The 16,105-nt window shown below is 37.4% G+C and overlaps 1 protein-coding gene across 1 annotated transcript; it reads left to right on the top strand.

The window, feature by feature from the left end:
• Positions 1–1,937: 1,937 nt before the first annotated feature.
• Positions 1,938–13,118, top strand: LOC140160750 (uncharacterized). The gene is made up of 7 exons (XM_072184051.1): positions 1,938–2,126; positions 6,418–7,707; positions 7,898–8,070; positions 8,889–9,307; positions 10,341–10,437; positions 11,253–11,436; positions 11,766–13,118. The coding sequence occupies exons 1-7, from the start codon at positions 2,048–2,050 to the stop codon at positions 11,939–11,941; spliced, it is 2,418 nt and encodes an 805-aa protein (XP_072040152.1). The 5' UTR covers positions 1,938–2,047; the 3' UTR covers positions 11,942–13,118.
• Positions 13,119–16,105: the final 2,987 nt, after the last annotated feature.

Genomic DNA, 16,105 nt, shown 5'->3' on the forward strand with positions numbered 1-16,105 from the left:
TGCATACTCTGGCCATTACATTTAAGCATAAAACTCTGATTTATATTGATTTGTGTGCAACTGATAGATTTTCACATCTGTATCTGATCTTTTCAGTCACCGCACTCCCTCTCTTTGTTAGGCTGACCACTGGTGAATGAGAGGTTTTCTTGCATCTGCAGACTGGCCTCTTGTACTCCAATATGATGACCAAAAGAAGCTTGCATCAACATCACCACTATTATCAGTGATGCAGTGGAGAGTTTCATACCATGCAGCAAAACTTGTTTCCAAGAATACTGGTGACAAGTTATGGTTTGATGACCACTGCGAACGAGCAGCAACCAATAAGCGCCGATTATTCAGGAAGCTAAAAAAGAACAAGACCAAGGAAAACAAGGATAAGTTTACAAAAGCTAGAAAGGAGTACCATCATGCAGAGAAGGTAGCCAGAAGGACCTATAACAACCAAGTTGAGGACAGGACTTTCATATGGTACATATGGTAGCCTCAGCAGCATGAAATGGTGGAACACTCTTAACAGTCTGTCTGGTAAGTCCACCAGAGTTATATCAGTGCTGAAGGATGGGCGTCAAGTCTACACTACATTAAAATACAAAGCTGAAAAATTTTGCCAGACCTTTGCTGTTAAATGTCAAGGTCAAAGGTCAAAAGGAATCTTTTTAGGAATCCGCAACCAGATAAAGCTACTGGTCCTGATGAAATCCCTGCAAGAGTCCTGAAGGAGTGCAGCACAGAACTTGCAAGACCACTCAGCCTGCTGTTTGAGCTTTGCTTCTCCAATGGAGTTTTCGCAAGCCAATGGAAGACTGTATTTGTCATACCTGTTCACAAGAGAGATTCCAAGTCTAATCCATCTATGTACCTCTCCATATCTCTGATCTGCATCATCAGCAAGGTCATAAAGCCTGTTGAACAAAACCAACTGCAGAAGTACCTCCTTTGAAACCAACTAATATCAGATAGACTGCTTTCAATGCTTTCAGTGATATCATCAGCTATCTGAAATAGTGAAATCCGCCACCGTATCAAAGCTTTCTGGATTCAATATACAATCAGTATTTCTTCTTGGCGAATGGCTTGGCAGCCGTACAACAGATGCTGCTAGACGCCGCACAGTTGAGATGTGTAATGCGCTTGGCCTGACACAATTTGTCAAAGATTAACCTATCCGAGAAGACCAGAGGGAGCACGTGTGGCCTAGCGCCTGACTAATAATCCATAGGTTGCGATTTCGAGCCCCGCTCGTGCCAATGTGTTGTGCCCCTGGGCAAGGCACTTTATCCTCATTGCCTACTGGGGGATGTGGTTGGGTTGGATTGGATGTTTGTATAGTTGTTTGTTTCAATGTTGCAATATTGGCGCTGATTAAGCTGCTGCCTGCAAATTGAGTTGTGTCTGTTTAGGTGTGTTTAATGTACAATTCTAGCAATTTGACCTGCGGGTCACCATTAGAGTTTGAAATAAAACCTTCCTTTTTTCCTTTTTTTTTAGATTCTTTTTCTTTTTCTTTTCTTTTTTCTTTTCTTTTTTTTCTTTTCTTTTTCTTTTTTTTTCTTTTCTTTTTCTTTTTCTTTTCTTTTCTTTTTCTTTTTCTTTTCTTTTCTTTTCTTTTCTTTTCTTTTCTTTTCTTTTCCTTTCCTTTCTTTTCTTTTCTTTTCTTTTCTTTTCTTTTCTTTTCTTTTCTTTTCTTTTCTTTTCTTTTCTTTTCTTTTCTTTTCTTTTCTTTTCTTTTCTTTTCTTTTCTTTTCTTTTCTTTTCTTTTCTTTTCTTTTCTTTTCTTTTCTTTTCTTTTCATTTCATTTACATGTATTAGTTTTCTTTTCTTTTCATGTCTTGCCTTGTCTTTTAAGTTGTTTGCCAGATTAAGTTCCTGTATAACTTGGTAATAAACTCAGTCTTGTATGTATACAGGATTCGGTAACGTGTTTGCTTACCCAGGCGGAAAGAGTTCCAATATACAAACAGATTGATGTACTTCCTTTGTTTTTTCAAATCAAAACCAAAGCCATGTTGTTGCGCTTCGGATAGACCATAGCGGTAGCTAATGTTTATCGCTAAAATGGAGTTATTGAATATACATGTATGCATCTTCCTCATTACGCTTTCGTTTACGGTAAAATGTGGTAAGTTTTTTCCTTTTCCTTTTTCATAGTTTTTGATCTGGCTAAAATGGTAAAAAGGCAAATAAATGTGCTTCATATTGAACAAATGACATAACATTGCAACGTCGTGAGGTACACATGTCATGTTAAGTAATTAAGGAAAGCGTCGAATAATGAGTGGGTTTCGCCTATAAGGGTTAGCAATAAGTTGGATTAGCGATAAGGTTGACCACTGTGAATGAGAGGTTTTCTTGCATCTGCAGACTGGCCTCTGGTACTCCAATATGATGACCCAGAAGAAGCTTGCATCAACATCGCCACTATTATCAGTGATGCAATGGAGAGTTTCCTACCATGCAGCAAAACTTGTTTTGCTGCATCAGAACAATAGTTTCCACATTTCCTCATTAACTGCAAAATCACCCGTTATGTATTATTTAGTTGAAAGACCAATGATAGGAAATCTAATTTTGTTTGGGTAAAAAAAACACCACATGTTGTTGAAAATTAGTGGCTGAATTACGTTAAAATATTTTTGTTCCAAACGTCAAGCTTGGTATATACTTTTGTGTGTGATCATGACGTAAAAAAATCGTTTTGCGAAATCGCGTTCTATGAAAACATCAACGTTAAGGGGATTAAGTTCGCGTATAAATGACCTATTTTTACTGCAGCAAGCAGTGTAGCATACTTCTGGTAGAGGTGCATGTATTATTAGATATACATGCCATAATTATAGTTGCGCCTGGTAAGCGAGGGGTAGGGAGGAGGAGGAGAGAGAGAGAGAGAGCATTTGAAGTGGACAGGGAGGTGCAGTGGCCGTATCAGTGGCCGTGATATTTTACATTTTTAGGCCCATTTAATAATGTTTCCCCTTGAAAGTCGCTCCCATGCCCTCTTAAAAGAAAAAACAACGCCACTGGTGAGGAGGAAACTGGAGTGCGAGTGGGGTGAGGGGGCAAAGTTTGAGCGAGCGAGTGATAGATGAAGTTGAGAATATGGAGAAGGGAGGGAGGGGAAAGAGGAGGGGAAGGGGAGAGAGATTGAGAAAGAACTGAAAGAAATAAAAATTAGTGTTTCATTACGCTTTGTGTTGTAAAATGGAAATATGAAATTGATAAAGTTAACGTTAACTTAAACAATTGAGCCTTTATTAAATAATATAGACCTAAAAACAATCGGAAGAATGTTAATTGAAATGTATAGCTAGTTTCAAAATAATATGATAAGGAGATTAGAGCTGGGCCGACATAATCCTTGTTGAGAAGTATTATCAAGTTCATCCATGTTTATTGAAACGAAGCGCCTAAGGCGGAGTCTTTTGTCTTGAAGTGTGACTAATAACCCACTTGACCAAACAAAAGGGAGATATGTTGATGCAGTCGCTTACAAGCTCTTCCACATACCCTTCTTTTGATCACCCACTGGTACACATGTCCCGAGTTTAAGCGAAAAGACGCCGTTGGTGCACTAACCAATCAGACGTTTGCGTTGAAGTAAATTTGAGCAAGAAGTCTAATCAATATTTCCGAAGTTGCTGTTGTAGTTGAAGTAAATTTTCAAACTTCATTTCGCAAACTCTCTATTAGCATATATAACGGCATACTTCAGGTCATCCTTTCACAGTTGTTTATATTTTAGTACCGTTAATATAGACGGCATGATAACCTTAAGGGAAATGCCCGACTTAATCCGCATAGTTGTTTGTGCGACATGCAGGAAACAATTAAAGTAATATAGCGTTTAGATTTACTGGTATGAACACGGCATGAAGGAAGTTAACGGTATCAGGTATACTTATATAAATCAATCTTTTTTTGTGATCGAATACATTTTAAATTATGACATCCCTGCATTGTACCCGTTTAGTCGTAAGCCTACATAACAGCAAAGCGATATTCACATATTGACTTAATTAAGGTGGTACTACACCCCCTGATAAATTTTGTGACTAATTTTGTATTTTTCTCAAAAGATATCCACACACCAGTAACAAAAGTTATGTATATTATAGGGGCAAGGAATCCAATTACTTCACTGAAATTTCAGTGATTCAAGACAAGTGGTTCATTGTATTTGTCAAGAAATGAGGTACATTCTAGCGGTACCTCTTTTCTTATCATAAATAACGTACCGCTTGTTTTGAGTCACTGAAATTCCAGTGTAGTAACTGGATTCCTTGCCCCTATAATATGCATAACTTTTGTTACCAGTGTGTTATTATTTTTTGAGAAAAATGCAAAAATAGTCACAAATTTATCAAGGGGTGTGGTAACAACTTAATGAAAGCAATCAAATCAACGGGGAGATTGAGATTTAAAACCAAGAGGTTATACATGACAAGAATTATGTTTCCATTTTTCTCAATTTAAATAGGCTAATATAACTTGTCAAATATAACGAAAACAAAAAGAAAATATGTGCTGCTTTTAATACAATTTATTAGGGATTTTTTAAAGTACGGAGTAAAATCAAAGTTAGCAGTATAAGGCAGCTTGGTTACTTTAACTCAACATGTTTGAGGTTGGCATTTATCTTAAGCATGGGATTCCCCGTTTGTTTATAATGAATATTTACATGATTTCCGGGCAGATTTATGAGTGTTCATTGCCTGGCAGTATGAGCGCATCATCACAATTCCCATTGTTCGCATCATATTTTTTCAGGATCTGTACATTTAAAACCCCCGTCAAATCACAACAAGGCCATTGAACAGTGTAGTGGTTGTATGCAGTTCACTCAAGCATATCGATATACCGCCAGTACCTTGCCTTTGTTGATAAATATTAAGGCCAACTCATCTATAGGATTGCAGATCATAACTGGTACCTTAATTCTTTTGCGCATTGTATATTTGTCATCTCTGCAAGGATTTTGTACGCAAATGATATATGTTCAAGTCTACAGTTTATTTCGCTGGACGCGGTTGAAACAGGATATAGGCATAGGATTCCAGGATTACTCAAGTGTACGGTGGTCTTCTTGGACAGAAGTTTAGATAACACTCCAGAGAAACCAATCAGCAACAAGAACAAGACTTTTGAGTATTGATCATTATGTAAAGATTGCCATGCCATGTTGTACATGTAGTAATTATTCAGATCCTAAAGCAATGCTATCCTATATGCTTTGCATGTTAAAATATTGTCTTATCATACTATGCTTTTCATTAAATAATTTATTTGTTATGAATTTGATATCAGCGTGTTTGTTGTTGCTTAGTCTTTGAAGAGGTGATTTTGGGTATTTGGTATATTACCGACCAAAATAGAGCTCACTCAATGATGCTATTATATTTCCCGCTAGCATATTGTAATCACTGGCTAACTTTAAACAACGTGGCTGCATTTACACATGTCTGCAGGAACATGTTATACTATTAATCCAATTCTGTTCCACTTACATTGACAGACCGGTCTTTTCAGAAATCAGACTTCAGCATGTCCAAAGAAGACCAATATAAAGTACTTATAATTGAAGACAGAATTAAAAAGACTAGTTTACGTATGACGTCCTGTCGACCAGACCAAAAATGTTGTACTGCGCAGGTCAGCAACCAATCACGCCGCGCCTTTATCCTGATGTCAGACGTCGACGCAAACTAGTCTTTTCAATTCGGTCTTCAATTAGATTTGGGAAAGATACGCACTTTGGCGTAATCCACAATCTCCTTCGTTCAATTGCCGAATTAGTAGCACTTTGGCTACGCAACACAGTAATCTGGTTTGAAACTGCTCTTCTATGAGAGTACTTACCTGCAATCACATACAGCAAAACAGTTGATACAATATTTACATTTCGTTTTCAGCAATGCGCTAATTATAATTCCCTAGATGATGTGTCATCACTAATTACATTCTGATATCTAGGGATTCCCAAGAACGAATATAAATCTATCTGATGGTGTTATTATAAACAATGAGTTATCTTAATTGCTTGAGAGGGATCTTCCATCTCGCATGAAATAATAACATGATGAATAATCCATTAGATTACTTAGATGTACGTCGCATCAAGTTATTTTGTAGACTATGCGTACACTCACGATCATGTAATGCCATTCCAAACATCTTTCTTGTCGTAATATTTCTGCCAATGCGGGCGCTATCATAATAGTTCTGTTTAAATTCAGGAAGCGTAGAGAACATGATAGCGTTGAGATGCTAGTCTATGTTTGGTGCACCATAATTTGAAATAAAAACTAAGGTATGTGATCAGAATGATAATGTGAATAAATATCTGTCAGAATACTTAATGCCACTATTCATTTATTTGAGTTCATTCTGTTTTGCTTTGTTTTTGTGTTTTTCAGGAAGTGCTTCTGCCGATTCGTTTGGCCAGGAATTTATTTTTTCGTACCTTACACCACATTCAAGAAATGGCAAACCTTATCTTTTAATTGCTGCGCAGTCTTCTCGCGACGTTACCAACGTTAACATAACCGTTCCTGGTAAAGGGTTCAAAAGGAGCTATGTTGTGACGCCAAACGACATACTAAACGCAACACTACCTGGGTCTGTTTATCCATTGAACAGAGAAGCGCTGAAGTATAATGCATCCATTCTGATTCATTCCGATGGAGAAATCTCAGTTCATGGTGTGTATGGGTTCGTTCACAGTGGTTCAGGAGTGCAGGCTGCCGGATTCCTTGTAATGCCTACATCGATGTTGGGAAAAGAATACATAATACCCACATATCCTCCACACCCTGCGCATTTTGCTGAGTTTGCTATCACAGCGCTACATACCAGGACTCGCGTCGGTATCAGAGTGAAAGCCGGTGAGGACATTGATCTTATTCTTCAGCCGTATGAATCTTACCAGATACGAAAACGCCTTGACCTTACAGGTTCCATCGTTGTTGCTGATCAACCTGTCTCCGTTATGTCTGGTGTTTCATGCGTTCAAATCCCGATTAATTATGGTAATTGCGAGCACATCACAACTCACACACCTGACGTAAGTTCCTACGGAATTCAATACGTAATTGGGCCATTTCTCTACCGAAGAAGAGGGTATGTATACCGTATCATTACGTCGCAAATGGAGACAAATCTCCAAATCAATTCAGAAGGAGGAACACCTTCCTATTCACAGATGGATACAGGTGATTTCTATGAAGGTGATGTCGATACGTTGATAACAATTACAAGTGACAAACCTGTTATGGTTGTTCAATTTTCCAAAAGTAGAGGAACAGACTCAAGGGGTGATCCATTTATGTACATTGTCTCTCCAATAACTTTATTCCCCAGTTCTGTTGCATTCCCTGTGACAGTTTTGCCTTCCAGGTACGCTCAACAATCTTACATAAGTGTCACAATTCTGTGCGACAGTTCCGAGGCTCTGCTGTTAGACGCGGCAAGTCCAGATTGGGATGACATACTTATTTCGGGCTCTGATCCTTCGTTTTGTATACATCGGAAAGCATTACCTTCAGGATTGCATAACGTGACCCATTTTTCAGACGACGCTCGCTTTTCAGTGATTGTCTACGGTTTCTGTGCATACAGTTCATACGGATACGTAGCAGCAAGAAATGGACATATCTCACGTCAAAACTGGCAAATAAATGAAGAAGTTGCGGAACATAAGGAAAGAGGTACATAAAATTGAAAAAAAAATATCAAAAACTTGCACCTTCTTCCTTTGCAGAGAATCAATTACTAATAATATATGGTTAAAAGACGTGTAAATATGCGAAAGTCCAAACGAATGGAAAATCCAATAACAAAGAATTATAAACTTTGTCAAAAATTATTATCTACAAATTATAAATTTGCATATTACAGGTGTATCTCTACATTGTGGAGTTACTTCAATGATTGCAAAGATTGACCCAGCATTAGTATTAGACGGACGACCCAGCGATGTACACCTTCTTGACCCATTCTGTTTTGCACGATTGTCTGGGTCTTACTTGGAAATAGAGACAGAATATGGAAGCTGTGGCACACTGATGGAGGCAAGAAATTATTAAATTGATATTAATTTGTCGATATTGAGCGTCAAATAATGAGTCAAATGTGTTAAATGGATGGTTTCCGTAAGCGTATGAAAAAGTTTTAATATTATTGTGCCTAAGCGTTATTAATCTTGTTGACAAACAAGAAAAAAAATGAAATGACCATCAAATAGTTTAAAGCATCTCAGATGAAAAAAATTATTACTAGAATTCTCAACTCTTTTTACTCACAATTAGTAGTGACGTTTCGCAACCCTACTGGCTGGTTACTTCTTCTTGACTGAGCTGTATCAAGTACTAGCACTCTTGCTGTCGTAGCTGTAGTGTACCAGAGCATCTCGGTTTCAGAACAACAGAAGTCTACCATCTCAGATCACGTCGCAGAACACAACCACATCATAGACTCGGAGGGGCCAAAATCGGGAGAGTGATACGTTTCCAAGATGGAGAAGAGAATGGGTCTGGGTCAGGAGGCGCAACGAGTAAGCTGTGAACAATGAGGGATGAGCTCAGCTTATTTTCTCTGTCATGCATACAATAAGCTTATCCAGGAGAAATAAACTGCCAATACTACAGCTAAGACAGCAAGTATTAGTACTGAATACCGCTCAGTCAAGAGAAAAGAACCAGCCAGTAAGGTTGCGAAACGTCAGTTAAGTAAGTACTTGGATTTGAAATGAGAACTCTAGTAATAATTTATATAGATAATCTTGATGAATCTCTTCAATGATAGTATTAGTTCTCCAATAGCATGTATAGAAATATGTTAGAATGATAGGGTGCACTGATTAATTATTTAATGTTTTCCTTGATACCAGGAATCTAGCAGAGGTTCCATTTTCCGGAACCGTCTTCTCTACAACCCACCATCAAGTGATGTCCTTCGTGACTCATCACTTGATATTCCAATCGTCTGTAACGTTAGATCATCACTTGTCCTTTCTGTTGGGGCAATGGTGCCTGAAGTTGGCCGAATTGACACACCTGTTGAAAGCAGCGAAGATTTCGGCACAAATCTGACCTTCAAGTTCCAGATGTTTGAGGACAAAACGTACAATAAAGCATACGTAGATAATGACTACCCTATTAACGTAGATGTCAAACAGGAGTTGTTTTTTGACGTCTCTGTCATGTCCACGAATAATGATGGTAATGTTCTCTTGAGTGTGAAAGACATTATTGCATCGGCAAGTTTGGATGTACAAGAACAGCCCAAGTATTATTTCGTCGATAATGGGTACGTTAACATTATTTATAAAGCTCAATCTTCTCAGTCGAGTGATCTCGAAGTAACGATACTTTTAATTTCACTGAAATATTCCATATCAATTTCTAAGCGCTCTTTAAGCAAAGTTAGTGTTCATTGAATTTACAACAGTATGACAAAACAGGCGAAACTATATAGTAACTTTTCGCACAATTTAAAGAGAATTGGTCATTGCTCATTGAAATGAAGCTAGTATATGGACAATATAAGTGTGTTCTTTCATTTAATGACATAAAATTGGAAAAATATTGTAAGGGTCACTCGGGTTTTTGACTTTTTTTCAAACTTTTTGACTTTGGTCAAACATTGTGCTGGTCGTGTTCAACAACAAATGTATCACATTCGCCTTGCTATAAACATTGAATTGCGTTATCTATTGACCATGTTGATGTTATGAAATAAAAGCGTTTTTAAGCTTTCATTCGATATAAAAAAAATTCTGATTGGATGAAGGTAATATCCGGAGTTGTGACAAACACCAATCACAAATGCCGTATTTTCCACTATAGTCACCAGCTAGAAGCTCACACAGCTCTTATGATGCTATGCACTCAACCGTGTAGTTTAAACACAGGCAGTGTACAGACAAGGCACTGCTTGCTTGGAAGCTCTTGGACGAAATTGTGTGCTCAGGTGTATCGTGGAAAATGTGCAGGGGTGCGTTTATAAGAGAATCGTTTTGTAGCCAAACCTTTCCATATGAAACGTAAATGATGTAAGAATATTCTGAGCATTTTGAGTTATTTGATCATGGTCATGTTATACAGTTTTGTCTTGAACGCTTTCAGTACTTTTCAACTCCGTTTCTGATCAGGATCCCAAGGGCCCGCTTCAGAATATCAATTTCCTATAGGAATAAAGGAACACAACTTACTCCATATATGAGGGGGCGTGTATATAGTAAAAAAAATTAAAAAAATCAAGAACATAAGATAAACAAAATATGAATATCCATTACAGGGAAAGACTTACCAATCTATTTATAAAATATGTTATCATTCAGGTGCAAGGAGGATATTACGGTGAAATTTATTACAACAGAACAGATTCAATCGAGTCGATTTTCTTTATCAGCAATCGCCTTCAAGAACTTCACCAAGGTTAGTTTAAATACATGTTTACACCAAAGGCCCCGGTGGCGACAAATCTGCTAACTGTGCCCAGTATGGTTTGACATAGTGTAATCTAATCCACTGAGGGTTTTTTTTTTTGGTTTTGTTTGTTAAGAAACTTTTCATAGTATAGCATTATTTGTCCTATACGGTTTTACACTTACAAATTTGCTCTCTGATACCTTTTAGGCCTGGGTGCTCAATCTCGCCGATTAACTCTTCGGCGTGCCCGGAACCTAAGCCGCAGACCCACGCCGATGCACATATGCTGAGAAATAAAATACTGTTGCGATATGTACTAACAAACTGTGTGTTTACTCGATGAAAAGCCATGTTCAGTCACCCGTTCATCGGCTTGATCGTCCCAACTCCTGCATTTCTCGCAACCGGCTATAACACTTGACAACAATACCCTTACAAATTAGTGTCCTTGAGTGTGTTGATTCTTTGCCGGATTATATCGACTGATCCGCAAATTGTTCACAGTGAGTAAACTTAATAAACATTAATATAAAGGCTTCGAGTAATGAATGACAAACCGCAGATCAAGAAGATGGAAAGATGTTTCGAACTCGATGCCCATAACTGCTCGCGATTTCGCAACCAGGGATATGGCTACGCTATATTAATTCGTCGGCGTACTGCGGCTTGAAACTGCAAGCCGCAGGAGAGCCATCGAAATGCTCCGAGATCGACGAGATTAAGCACCGGGGCCTTATATGTCATCCGCTTTTGGAAACTTCCAGATGAATTTGGATAAATCTCGCAACAGCTTGTTACAATCTTTTCCTTCTCATTTTCAGGTTTACATTCATTGTCGGGTGTTTGTATGCAATGCTTCAGATACGGACAATCAGTGCAAGAAAGAATGCTTCCCGAGAATACGTCGGGAAGGAAAGAGACGCAGTGATCGTGGCTTCTCCGAACATAAGCTTCAACAAGGCCCTTTAATAATTGGAGACATGGCAGAAGTGAGCCAAAACCGAGGTATAAAAATATGTCTTTAAAAAGTACAAGTAAAGGTCCTAAATGTGGACCTTTTCTCGACATCATGTTCTGTCTTATATCCGGTTCTCTTCATTATTTTGTAATAATACTTGTATTAAATGGCGCTCAACATCAGCTCTTTGAGAGCCCAAATTAGTTAGTTAATTAATTAAATTTATTTATTTATTTATTAGCAATATCTATAATAAAGAAGCCCAGATGGTCGTAGATTTTCCAGACTAGTTTTGGTGATATCTTACATCTAAGAGCATTCTATTCTAATGTGTTCTGTTGATGTTTAACTTTTGTTTATACCGTATTTTTAACAGAGTCGTCGTGGGTCCATATCTGGATATCGACAGGAACTTTGCTGATTGGTGTCTTTATTGGTTCTCTAGTCACAATTCTTGTGTGGATCATTTATAAACGTCGTCAGCGACAACCAAGACTTATCCCTTCACATAGTATTGAATTAATTGAACTTAGTGAAAGTAGCGGCTTTTAGGTTACCGCATAATTACTTTTATAAGCCAGGTATACACGCACAACTTTTGCAATTTAGCTATATAACTAAAACTGCAAAGGGAGCGGTTGATATGGGAAGTTGAACAATGAATCGATTGTTCGTAATTTTCATTATCTGAATCAATATAATATGAAAAATAACACTTTGGTGCAAAAGTTCATTCTACAAATCATATACTTTGAAAACTTGCTTAACTTATTGTTGTTAATGAGTTATGTACGTTTTACAAAAGTGTTGTTGTTTCAGCCCTCTTTACAACATAACTCAAGAACCACAGGACCTACAATATCTGTATATCTGTGATATTTGAATTATTCTACACGCTTGCTATGAATTGAGCAATGCAATTTTTGTTAAAGCTCACTACCATTCGCAAGATGCTGTGAACTACATTTTTTGCTGCTTCGACCAACAATACATCGTATACCCTTACTGTTGTCACTGGTTAATGACTTTTAAATACGCTTTTTTTACAACGTTAGTGTCAAAATGTAATGTAGGTTTGTGATACTTAGCTACAGGTAAGTGACATATGTAATAAGTTTATTGGGTCAATAGAGTACCGAAGTGATGACGTCACAGAAAGCTGTTTTTTGTATTTCAGCGTTTTGAATACCATGTATCGGTGGATCATGATGAAAAACATCCACAGTCCGAATTTGGTGGGAATCGGATCATGAGGGCCCGAGATATGGCCGCATGAATACCTAATTAGCCCCATTGAAATCAGTGTAAATTGGCCTGGTTTCAAACAGTTATGAACGATTTACTCAATATTACTTCCAACTGACACTACCCAGTAATGTTTGCTTATCTTAACTGGAACCCAACCCTTAATTATTGGGCTATGGTTATTATCATGGTATAATTGAATTTCACTATTGATTTGTAAATTTGCATCTGCTGGAGAGTTATATAAGCCAGGGTAAGGATGTAGGTATCATTATGCCTCAAATCACTAAATTATTGTAAGATCAGTGCAGATTAGGTTATATGCAAATGGAAAGTTAGAACAAATTACCATACACCTGATCCGTGAACTGTGTCTTTTTAAAAGACTCTTCTTGTTGAAGTTGACAATCAACATGATCAAGCAGTATTTATATTTTCTTCTCTTCAACACACAAGAACCGAAAACCGAAGTTTCAAGACTTCACACAATGGAATACATGAATACAAAAGCAAGTCCATGCGAAGTTATTTTGAGAGAAAAACCCGTGTATCATTTTAATTCCTTCAGTTAGATTTACCTGGTCAATATGGTAAGTTTTACGTGCAAATGAGTGGATTAACCTGTATTAGGTATGACGATTAGCATTTCAGGGACTTCGTGGGGTTCATTTTAAATTTTGGACTTAGGTGGTTTTTGAATCATATACAAAGACAACAATGTTAGAATGAGATTACCACTAGTAAGATAATACAATATAAAGCACACAGGTATGTATAATGTTGATAAGCATTCTGCCATGTAATATAAACCACACACTTTCCTTTATTAAACCCATTTTTTGTTCAAAAGTCATTCTCTAGTAATGAATGTGTTACAAGTGGACTGTTATACATACTGGATTTCAATCAATGTGTTGCAAGACTCAAATCATGGAATTGGGTGATTCTTTCATACATGCTATTTTTCACATGCCCAATAGACACAGAGGATGAATTTGAGTTGTTCTTGCATGCATATGACAGGCCTATGTATAGCAACAATTTCCCATGCTTAACTCAATTTGGCCAAAGTATGGACTTAGGTGGCTTTTGTATTCATATATTCAATTATTATGTAACCATCACTGGCTAACATAAGTTTCACAGACTTCCCTCTTGTAACTCTAAACTGCTGCCAAAATCAATTACCCTCCAGGCCTTTTATCTAATTTGTTAACATTCTAGAATATTATCTTCACTATTTATTGTCTCTAGGCCTTATAATTAATCATGTTGACAAACATGAAAATAAACCCATCAAATAATTCTTCTTGAGTCTTGACTGAGCCGTATCCAGTACTACCACTTATTGTCTTAGCTGTAGTGTACCAGAGCATCTCGGTTTCAGAACAACTGAAGTCTCTAAAAATAGCTCATTACCTCAAGACAAACCAATCAGAATCATTCAAATGTGTACATGATTGCTGCAACAGCGCCACCACTTACTACTCTGGCAATCATGATCATTCTACCCCATCTCCAGCCTTTTCTCCATTGCTAGTGATCTGTCTTTCGACAGGGATGAAAAGCAGATTTGTTGGCATTGAAAGCCAGTGGCGGATCCAGGATTTTTGAAAAGGGGGGCACAAACGTTTAATCATCGGCGCGGCAGCGCCGTACGTCGCGCTTGCCCGGCGCAGGGGGGTGTCTGAGGGGACTGTGCCCCCCTCAGAAGTGAGAAACTTTTACAAAATAAAGACCTAATTGAAGCCATTTGGTGGACCATTTTGTCTCTATTATTGTGCAAAATTTAATTTGAAAAAGGTGAACATTTGTGAAATGACGGTCCAATTGAAGTCATTTGTCGGCAAGTTTTCACTATAATTGTGTAAATTATTGCTTTAACATAACTCTTGGTTTGGGTGTCCAAAGCAGAAGCGAAAAGGGTAACTTCCTTGTGCATACTCAGGGGGTGTCTGCGGGGGATGTGCCCATGTGCCCCCTCAGAAGTGAGAAACCTTTGCAAAATAAAAACCTAATTGAAGCCATTTGGTGGACCATTTTGGCACTGATTGTCTAAAATTTTAATTTGAAAAAGCCGAAAATTTGTGAAAAGACGGTCCAAGTGAAGTCATTCATCGACACATTTTCACTACTAATGTGTAAATCATTGCTTTAAAACATAAAGGGTCTGGTATGGTGTCCAAAGCAGAAGTGAAAATGGAAACTTCTTTATGCATACGCAGGGGATGTCTGAGAAGTTAGAAAATGTGTGAAAATGAAGGTCCAATTGAAGCCACTCGTAGACCATTATTCACAACTATTGCCATGATTACTGTAGGCCTAATTATTAGGTTATATTATTGCTTAAGCATGTTAAAACATAAATTGTACGGATGTCCAAAACTGGGTCCAAAACAGAAGCGAAAACGGCTACCAGTTTATTTCCCCTCAGAAGTTGGAAAATTTTGCAAAATGAAGGTCCCATTTAAGTCATTTGGTGCATATTTTTACACTATTATCATTGCTTTAAGGGATCTGGAATGAGCGTTTTGAGTGTTTCGACAGTATTTTTTGTGGGACATGAGAGCACCTCAGATGTATCGAATTGCATTCTGAATACGAAACATGTCTTTCTGATATCAAATAATTTTCATTTTTTGAAATTCACGATATAATACAAATTTTATAAAATACATATTTTTCAAATTTTTGATATATTTTATAACAGTCCTCGAAGTACATTTCATAAATCTAATAATATATTCTCAAAGTGTATGTAGCTCGGAGGAAAAGCCGACGATCAATTGAAAATTTTGACCTTTCATATTGAAGATATGGATTTTTTCCCAAAAAGATTTTTTGGTGTTTTGGGAAAAAAATCCATATCTTCAATACGAAAGGTCAAATTTTTTAATTGATCGCCGGCTTTCCATCTCACCTACATACACTTTAAGTATAAATCATCAGATTTATAAAGTTTACTTCGAGTACTGTTAAATATCAAAAATATCAATTTTTAATGATTTGCCATAAAATGTGTATATTACATTGCGAATTTCAAAAAACAAAATTATTTGATATCAGAAGGGCATTCTTCGTATACATTCAGAATGCAATTCGATATGTCTGATGTGCTCTGATGTCCCACAATAAATACTGTCCAAACGTTCATACCCCTTCCCTTAACTCAATTTGCAAAATTTTAAATATTACACTATAATTGGACTTGGGCCTACTAAAGCATACACGGATTGATGATGAGTCAGCATTGAGTCGTCTTATAAATACAGATGTTGGTGACAAAATGTGACGGGCCCTGCGTATCGGCGGGCCCGCAGTAATTTCACAGGCTTTTGGGCAGAGGACCCGCCTTCAAGCAATGCTAAAATAATCACAGATAACATGGATAAGAAGGCTTGGGCCTACTCAATTACGTGCAAATATTGGTTTTTCTCTTCTCCATTTCTCTTCTTTTCTTTCTCTCATTTT

Source organism: Amphiura filiformis, chromosome 9 (genome assembly GCF_039555335.1).
Source record: "Amphiura filiformis chromosome 9, Afil_fr2py, whole genome shotgun sequence".
Taxonomy (NCBI): domain Eukaryota; kingdom Metazoa; phylum Echinodermata; class Ophiuroidea; order Amphilepidida; family Amphiuridae; genus Amphiura; species Amphiura filiformis.